This window comes from Lupinus angustifolius, chromosome LG05 (assembly GCF_001865875.1).
Source record: "Lupinus angustifolius cultivar Tanjil chromosome LG05, LupAngTanjil_v1.0, whole genome shotgun sequence".
In the NCBI taxonomy this organism is placed as follows: domain Eukaryota; kingdom Viridiplantae; phylum Streptophyta; class Magnoliopsida; order Fabales; family Fabaceae; genus Lupinus; species Lupinus angustifolius.
This window is the reverse complement of record NC_032013.1, coordinates 5,823,115-5,832,913: the sequence shown is the minus strand read 5'-3', so window position 1 is coordinate 5,832,913 and position 9,799 is coordinate 5,823,115. Positions and strand designations below refer to the sequence as shown.

Genomic DNA, 9,799 nt, shown 5'->3' with positions numbered 1-9,799 from the left:
CAACCAAAGAACTACATAGCATTGGTTCCCTAATATGGATACATAGGAGCAATGTTTCATCTTGTCAGACACAATAGCAGATAAATAAAATTTTGTCCCTTAATAATCAATTAAATAACCAAATAATTTTAAAGTATAATATAAGTCATATAATTTAGTAAGGGGTATTAGTTAAAGCGGGCGCATATGGTGTTAATATATTCCCTACTCCATTAGTTAATTTAGTGTATGTTACCGTGTTGGACGAAGGGACTACATTTCACTTCCTTATAATTAAAAGGATTAATTATATTTCTACCTGAAAAATATTTTTTTTTAAAATAAATAAACAAAATTAGAATTTCTTAACCAAGTTTTAATATTAGAATTTCTACACCTACACTTCTAAACTTATAAACATGACTAAAATATTAAGTCTAATACACTTTAAAATGATTAGTTTGCACGCATTCATGTTAATATTGTCACAACATTGTCACAATATTATTTCTATAAAGACATGTCAGAAGTCCACAACTTTGTTATTACCATCATGTTAATATAAACAAACAACTGTTGTACAAATTTAAAAAAGTGTCATATCAAACACCACAAAATAATTAGAGTCACCATAATGGTTATTGACATTATATTTACTAGCGTGTCGCCAGTCACCCCGTATCTGCCGACCCTCATTTTTACTTTTTAATATTGAATATGGAATTTTTATATATTTCATTTTAGAAAATTATATCACTTTGTTTTTGTACATGATATTATAATTTTTTTGATAGAAATATAAAAATGAATTGTGATATTATTAAAAAATGCATTGGTAGTTTAATATATTTAGTGGATGTAACTTCCTCTAACCTTCATTTATATTTTTTATTGTTTGGAAAAACATTGTAATAATTATTAATTATAAAGATAAAATAGGTAAATGGAAATTATGTCATGTAGGTAGTTATAATATGTTTTGGCTTTATATATAGTATAGATATAGATAACAACATGTTTCCATTAAAAAATAGTTGGATATACTAGCATTTAACATTGATTTCTTCATTGTGATTGTATTTTATATCAAGAGAAAGCAAATATAACAACTTAATTATATTTAACAAAAACATATCATCTCTCCGGTGTAAATATTTTACCTATGTGTTTGAATATATTACTTAGTGAATACATATTTTTTAGTCATATCAAATAAACATTACAGTTGCTTTCTAGTTTATTTCAGAATATTATTGAATTAAAGTGTTAAACCTTTAAATGAGTATGGTTCGGTTTGGATCAGTCTGGATCATAGAGTTGAAATCAAAAACTGATATGGATCAATCGATTTTTTAAAAACCTATACAAAACAATCCAATCACATTTGGTTTTGCGATTTTAGTTTATTTTAAATCAATTTCTGGTTTTATTTTTGGACCGATCTCAAATTAAGCGGTAATTGCCCCACCTGCTCCTTCATAGAAATAACAATTGACGTTTGGAAAAAAGTGGCATATATTATGTGAAATGCGACAATTCCCATTAACCAAACAAAAGATCATAATTTCAACCACAATACTCCATAACTTCATTCGAATGTGTGGTATTGAAGATGAGGATTTCCACCAATGCGATAATTTTCCTGAATACATATCTGAGTGCGAAGAAGAAAGGAATATTGATGTGAAGACGAGTTTATACGACATTATAATAAGAGTAGTAGATGGTGATTATATGGCTAGAGTGCGAACATAGGACTTGCTGAGAATTCCAGATGATTTATGTTTTACGCTTTATTTATTTTTTTAAATACATTAATATGATTACGGTTTTTATCTCAATCTAAAGTGTTCGGCCATCAATTTTCTTTTTTTTTTTGTTATTGGCCATCAATTTTCTTTTTTTTTTTTTTTGCTATGGCCATCAATTTTTTTAAACACCTTAATAGTTTATAATATTAACTTTATTTATAATATTTGTCCTATTTTTAAAGTTTGTATTAAAGTTTAATGAATCTCCAATCAACGTTTCACTTAACTACTTTTACCAAACACATTCATTTCCATAAGTTAGCTTGTAGGTGTTCAGTCTTCAACCCCCAACTTTATTGTTAGGGTTATATTTGTAAAAGTAAAGTTAGTTAATTATTAAATGAATAATAGTGGAGGAAAAATTAGTTAGTTGATATGACTCTTATAAATAAGAGGTTAATGAGTTATTTGTTATTTTTTGACATTTTTTATTCAAATATACTTGTATCCTCTCTATAGTTTATTGTCTATTTTTATTAAGAAAGTTCATATTATTTTCTTCTTGCAAGAATTTTTACTCCTTATTCCATTTGAAGTTCTTGAATTCACTGTGAATTTCTACCTTCAACCTTCAGTAAACACCCATATCAATTTCCTAGCATTACACCCATAACATTTGTAGCCTCCAATTAGCTTTTTAATCTTCAACCCACATTTTAGCCAAGTGTGATATGAAGATAAATTAGTTGCATATGCGAGTCCAAGCACACATTATGAATTTGCCATATTAATGCTGCCACGTTCAAATAATCAGAAACAAATTCAAAATCACTCAAGTGTCCATTCTACGAATTCAGATACTCTCTAATACTGAAAAAGTCTACTACTAGACAAAGATTGCAACACATACATAAATATATCTTTAATGGAGATTTTAAGTTAATTTTCAATAAAAAAAATTAAAATTAACAAAGTTTCCATTCTACAAGTTTTATATGCTTTGTACCCTCCAATAACTTGTTTCAACTGTTACTTCTATTATTTTTGGGCACCAAACCTTACATCACTATGAACAGGGCTACACGTTTAAAAATAACAATGACAAAAGGTAAAAGGAAAAAAATTATGTTAGCTTACATGAGATCTTATCTTGCAGTAGGTTGTGCAATGGATTCATCAATTGACAAAAAGTTTTCAGCTACACCATAATCCATAGAACCCATGTGGGTGGAAGAATGAATAGAATTTCTTGACAAATCATCTGAATTTCTTCCTGACTCTCTCTCAATACTTAATGCGTCTTGAATCTCCTTCAGAACTTCCGAAATCGATGGCCGCATGTGTCCATGAGGTTGAATACACATCATTGCTTTCTCTGCTATTTTCCACATCGACTGCAGGTCGAAGTTGCCTTGTAGGACAGGATCAATAATACCTTGTATATCCCCACTCTCAATGTGTAATTTTGCCTGTGAAAAAAATACTTAGCTTATGTAAAATGTAATTCAACATAATATTGAAGTTTTTCGCATTTACCTGGTTCACAAGTATAGAATCATTTAATAAGCAATACTGAAATACAACAGAGAGGAAAGAATCGTTTTTCTTAGAGTAAATTACATGGACCTCCTCTCAGTTTTAATGAAACTACCCATACTACCCCTTCCCTCAGTTTCATAAGTTACACATGCATTATAGTGCACATTATAATAAAACAATTTCAACTTTGTAAATTAAATACCGAACAAATCATTTCATGAAAATTATAAAGGAATTTAGAATTGCACGCTTCATTTATGCTCCAAAATTCTAGCTTTGCAGATAAATTATAACTCACCCACTGGACTATGTTTCGGCAATTAGTACCAAAGCTGTCATTTGATATTGCTTCTTGGCCAGATATTAGTTCGAGAAGAATTACGCCGAAACTATAAACATCACTCTTGTCGGTAAGCTGTTGGGAAATATAGTACCTGTTTGGGTAAAAGATATAACATTAAGCTTTGAGATTAATATGGGACTTTAAGTATAGTCGAGTCACCTAATACATAGTAAACTGTTAATCAACTTAAGTAAAGGTCATGTTTGCTTCATCTAAGGTAAGCATGCAAATTCATGGAAAGTAGATAAAGGCCTTACTCAGGATCCAAATATCCGACTGTTCCTCGAACTATGCTCGAAACATGAGAGACTCCTTCAACAGCGAGTTTTGAAAGACCAAAATCCGAAACCTTGGCTCTCATCTGTCTGTCTAGAAGAATGTTGCTGCTTTTTACGTCTCTATGGATAACTGCAGGAACACAGCCTGTATGAAGATATTCAATTCCTGAACAAGTATGTGAAAAATTCGGTTAATACAATGTGATCGATACTGTAACTGAAAGGTTAATTAATAATAAAATTAGAGGAAAAATACTAATACTATCATTGTAAATGCTATATAAGCCTTAATATTATTAACCTTTGGCAGCATCTTCTGCAACCTGAAGACGCTTAATCCAATCAATGCTCTGTCCATGCGTTAATGGCCCTACAAAGAAGTTGGGCATAATATAGTTGAGAATGTGAACTTCTGCAGATTATGGATTTAAATCATGTAGGCTTTACCGTAAAGATGTTCCTTGAGAGTTCCATTGTGCATGAATTCATAAATAAGCATGCAATTCCCTTCTTCCCGGCAATACCCAAGAAACTGTACCAAGTTTCTGTGATGTATTCTTGAAAGAAGACTCACCTGAATCAAACAAAAAATATGACTATGATACGATATCTATTCAATGCGAACTTAATTTAGTAAGAACTAGACTCTCACCCTTGCCATGCATGGGAGATACGATACAAAAGAAAGAAAATAACATAGTATTATTATGCATACATAAATAAAAGCATTTTTTAAACGAAACCAGAAGTGAAACAAAGAAGAAACAAACACAAGTTTATTAAATGCAAGTAACCTCATTGGAGAACTCTCGTTTGCCTTGATAGGAATTACTGGTTAGAACTTTTACTGCTATCTCTTTTCCATCATCCAATTTCCCATAGTAAACAACTCCAAAACCTCCGGAACCGATCTTTTTCTCGAAATTATTTGTAGAATTTTGAATTTCAGAATAACTGAAGGCGTGAGCAGCTTCGGCATGACCATCATTCTTAGAAGAAACCATACTTGGAGAAGGGTGAGAAACAAAGTGGTCTACAAAGAATGTAAAAAAATAAATCACATTGTACCATCTTATCTTTGAAAGTAATAATACATCATTTCGACATAGATTCATACCTTTCTGATCATATTTTTTCTTTCCTTTATTGATAGTGAAGAATGATATAACAGTAGCCAAAAGTAGAACGGCAGCCCCAACTACCGAACCAATAATGATCACATACTTGTCGCTCTTTTTTCCGCTTTCTTTATGAAGATTAAAGTTTCCAGTGTAGCTGTTGAGGATCAAAATAAAAGTAATAGTTACCTATTAAATATGATGACGAGGGAAGCGTAAAATTCGGGGAAAAGGATAACAATGAACCTAGAAGTATATTGGTCACTTTACAGTATTAGCACTTCAACGGAAAAAATCCAGCATGCCAAACTATATTGAAGATAGACTATCATTTCCAATATTACTCACACATAAGCTGACAGATATTACCATCAATTACTTACGCAATCAATGCAACATGATTCATCATGCAGAAAGTCTGAAACCAAAAGATTATAAGGAAAAAATGTGTGCTTATAAAAAATAAAAAGATTACACGAAAAAATCTGATAAAGAGGATAAATATGAAAAGAACAAAAAAACTAAGATGGAGAAAGGGAGCAACACATCATCCAATGACCTGTGTAGGAACATCTGATTGTTCATCACAGTACAAAATTAACCTTCTACTTACTGATCACACCAGGAACAACGGTTTTTCTTGTTATAAAGCGGCCGTTTTTTTTCAAGGGATAACTGATATTAACAGATTATATAAGCATATGCAAAGATTAAAATCTTGAAGACAATACTTGACTCGAACAGGGCATCTGATATAGTAAAAGCATCTTCCATATCTTGTACACATATTTATCATTTCTCGTAAATATAACATGCCAATTATTTCCGCAAATTTTGCAATGTGCAATGCTGCATTGTGTTTAAGTTTAACAGGTCAAAGCAGTACTCACTTCAAAACCAAATCTTTGTTCCGAAGATCAGACGGTATTATTCCAGATAACATATTATTCTGCACATACCTGCATCCGTTGTGAGTGTTATCTAAATTGAACCAAAAAAAATAAGCATGAAGCTTAATAGCTTGAATGTTATCTAAACATGGCTCAAGAGTCATTAAGAGAAAGATACTCATTTTAGTGAGATATCTGAATGTATTGCTTCACATATAATAATTAAACCAATTTACAATAACTGATATATAAGTTCTATATAGCTTACAGTTCCTTCAAATTTGGAAGGTTCAGCAAAGTGGTTGGAAGTGGACCTGTCAACTGATTTTTCTCAAGATGACTGCAAGAGAAGACGATGTAGTTAGCTTAAAACTTACAAAGCATGAATAAGGAAAGAATTTGTCCGAAATTACATGATCTTTAAGTCCATGCATCCACTAAAATCTGGTATAGGTCCTGTCAACATATTTCCATCAAGCCAACTGCATTCATGAATTAAATCATGCAACCAACCACGATATAAGTTCGACCGACCAAACGTGAGACGTCAATAGCATCATTGCAGCAAAATCAGAAAGCATTATAAAACTTACAGTTCAACCAGACCAGTCAATTTGGTGATACCCAAAGGAATAGTGCCCGTCAAGTTTTTATTGGACAACAAACTGCCATCACCAGGAACACAAAGTAATTGTTATCAGATAACTATAATTTTTATTTTCATTGAGTAACCAAACATTCTTTTTACTATACAAAATCAGAACCTCATAAAAGTTAAACCTCACATTGAAACTATTCTTGGCTGTGGATCTGAGCTACAATGGACCCATGACCATGGAACAGGAAGACAAGGGTCGCCCCCTTCTTTTGTCCAATCTGCTGAAGGGTAGTATGAAAGTAAACTAGATATAGCATCTCCTGCAAACCATCCGATCCAATAACTAAATAAATTATGAAGCATCAAGAAAGACTTAGCTATAACAATTTGTATTGCAATAGACAAACTTATTAAACGGTTACTCTACAATACGATTGCAAGTTAACCAAACAGCATATCAGCGGCAGAACTTACCATCAGGAGAGCCACTATTTTTCTCCAGATACTTATTTATCTCCATGGCATTTAGAAGAGGACCCTTGGATGAATCATTTGTCTTTTTGAATTTAAAGGATAGCACAAAGGGTAAGGATAGATTGGTGTATCCTGGTTCATAAAGGCGATATTTTCCCGGAGCATTTTCTTCAATATTTACCACAGGCATGCTGATATCAGGCCGGCCTGGAAGTACCAGCCTGAATTTTCTTGATTCTTCTTGAGCCAAATTTTCAATCTCAGCAAAATAGGTGACTGCCCAACCAAAACCAGGAAAACCATTCAAGTCCACTCGGTAAGATAGAGATCCCTTCGTACCAACTACAGCTGTCTGCATTACTTTTGCCGGTGGTAACTCAAATCTGTTAACATCAACTGATACATTGGTGGAAATCTTCTGAGTCCCAGCAGCAACATCAACCAGATAGTTTGCTTTCTTAAAAGAATCTGACTGCCAAATTCTATCAAATGGGTCATCGGGATACCTAATATGGTAGAAATGTACACTTCATAAGTGAAAAGAAGTTACTTCAAAACCACAATAGCATGCACCAAATATGTACTACACAGTGAACACATATATCCTTAAAGATAGAATCTCTGAAGCAGTTTTTGTCATGAGGAAAGTTATATATATATTTTATATTTGTAATTTATAATCTATCTAGTGAATGCAACAATAAAATAAACATAAAAGATGTTTTTATGCATGTGTTTGTCTGTGAAATCCAGCACACACCGAAAGAGTATCATAATTTGCCGAAAGGAATGGATCCCTGGAATCAGGATTCAGGAATCAGGACTACATGGTAACTTTATCTGATTACAATCCACTGACTGCATAATATTGCATATATAGTTGATATACTTAAATAAAGAGTATGTAGAGGATTAATTTGTGAAAGCACAGATTATGAAGCAACAGACATAATTGGCTTAATACCTGATAGGAGCATCGCTAGCTGCACCAAAATTTATCCTTGCTGAGACACTGAGGTAAAAATGTTGCTCAAATTCAGTATAGTAAATTGAACCATTGAATTGCCGGAGTTCAAGTGTAGATATGAATGGCTGCCCAGTTGTTGCATTTGATAAACACACACTAATTGTAGGACTTGTAGCCAAAAATATAAGCTCTCTCGTTTCTATAATGTTAGCATCAGATATAACAATAGTAGACCAATGAGTAGCCCCAACAGAAATGTCAAATTTTGGATAAAAATTGTTGTTATCAAAGTTTCCATACAAGAATGTTGCCCTCAGCAGGTACCTTGTCCTACTAACAACATCAAGTGTGTAACAGTATTTCCTGGAATCCGCGGGAAAATGTCGCAGTGTTTTGTATTGGTTCCGTGTTTCATTGACAACTGATATATTGCTTATTTCTCCATAAGTAAGTTTATCATCAGGATTCCATTGAAGACCAATTTCATCAATGAAATTCCCATTACCTCCGCAGTCCAAACTTAAGAAACCTGCTTAAAACATTGGCATATTTTGTCCAAAGAACAGCATAAATAAAGTGAATTAATTCCACAATCAATTCTAAACTCTAATAAGCATACTTCACTAAGTTGAATGAAGTAAAAAAAATTACATAGTCCATAAGATTAATTGTTTGATAAAAGTAAAATATTTGAGAATTGAGACAAATGAAAAGCATATACAACAGTGATACTTTGAAAGAAGTTTGAAAAATAATGATAGCACCATCATAAAACTTGATCATTATGATCTAGGTGACCAAATAATCTTCATTAAGGGGACAATATCTACTGTTCCATAAACTGTGTCTACAACTCTATGTCATGAATTCAAGTTGGTCAAGAAACATAATCTCTCATTATTAGTTATTTGATATTTAAATCAATTGACCAATCAAAATCCATGACATAAGGTTATGTAGCCATCCTGTGCAAATAATAATAAGTAATAACAATTAATATGACTCATCCAACTAAAGCTTAAAATACATGACCCCTAAAAAGGTAAAGCTGGATCATAGTCTTGTATTGTTTTAGGTATGGATTCTTCATCAGGATTTCCATGCTTAGTTACACTCAGCATATCTAAGTGAATCAGGGTGGTAAGTAAATTCAAATAACTCCACAGCATTTGAAGGAATAAGGATACACAAAAAGACTTCATTTTTCTGAACTGAAAGACATTTCAAGATTCAGATTGCCACCCAAAGCAAATAACACCTTACAGCACACAAAAAATACAGCAAAATCATGAAACTGAGAAAACCAATAACAGAGAACAGAGTTCACATGGCATTGAAAAAACCCAGAACAAAGACATCATTTTTAATGCAGAAAAAGACTCAAACTTCATAGAAACCAAGGTAAGAGAAGAACAGGGTATTAAAGAAAAATAGAGTACCTGTCATCTGAGCGGAGGAAAAAGGGAAGAAGAGTAAAAGAATGAGTGAGAGATAGAAGAGGATGAAGGGTACCCTAAACTCCATTATTCCTTCAATGTTAAGTTTTCAACAGAAAACCATAAAAATGGCCAAAAAAAGAGCTATGAACTTAACAGAGAAAGCGACTACAGCGTAGAATGTAAATAGTGAAGTATAAGATTGTATAAGATTGTGTGATACAGTGGTTAATAAATAAATGAAAAGAAGCATGGAAATGGAACAAACAAAAACCTACTTGTAATCTGCTACTACTTTTTAAACAATATAAAATGCTTAGAATTTAGATGTTGTTGTTTAAACGTTCAAGAGTGTAAAGTTTATGATGGTTAGTGTATATCATCTACAATTTTTTATATGGGGTTAGGGATGGTGAGTGGTGCAGA

The 9,799-nt window shown here is 32.3% G+C and overlaps 1 protein-coding gene across 1 annotated transcript; it reads right to left on the bottom strand.

The window, feature by feature from the left end:
• On the bottom strand, positions 2,683–9,588 carry LOC109347575 (probable LRR receptor-like serine/threonine-protein kinase At1g67720). Its single transcript, XM_019587500.1, has 15 exons — positions 9,377–9,588; positions 7,935–8,466; positions 6,971–7,476; positions 6,684–6,816; positions 6,492–6,563; positions 6,312–6,380; positions 6,167–6,238; positions 5,899–5,967; positions 5,008–5,165; positions 4,685–4,923; positions 4,338–4,464; positions 4,192–4,260; positions 3,870–4,056; positions 3,568–3,703; positions 2,683–3,199 (listed from the first exon to the last, which is right to left on the bottom strand). Exons 1-15 carry the CDS (start codon positions 9,459–9,461, stop codon positions 2,876–2,878), a joined length of 2,778 nt encoding a protein of 925 aa, XP_019443045.1. The 5' UTR covers positions 9,462–9,588; the 3' UTR covers positions 2,683–2,875.

Coding starts and splice junctions, on each gene's coding strand:
- LOC109347575 (XM_019587500.1), bottom strand. CDS start 9,461: ATGGAGTTTAGGGTACCCTTCATCCTCTTCTATCTCTCACTCATTCTT. Junction 5,968..6,166: donor CTTCCAAATTTGAAGGAACT/GTAAGCTATATA, acceptor CAACGGATGCAG/GTATGTGCAGAATAATATGT. Junction 3,704..3,869: donor GTCGGATATTTGGATCCTGA/GTAAGGCCTTTA, acceptor TTACCCAAACAG/GTACTATATTTCCCAACAGC.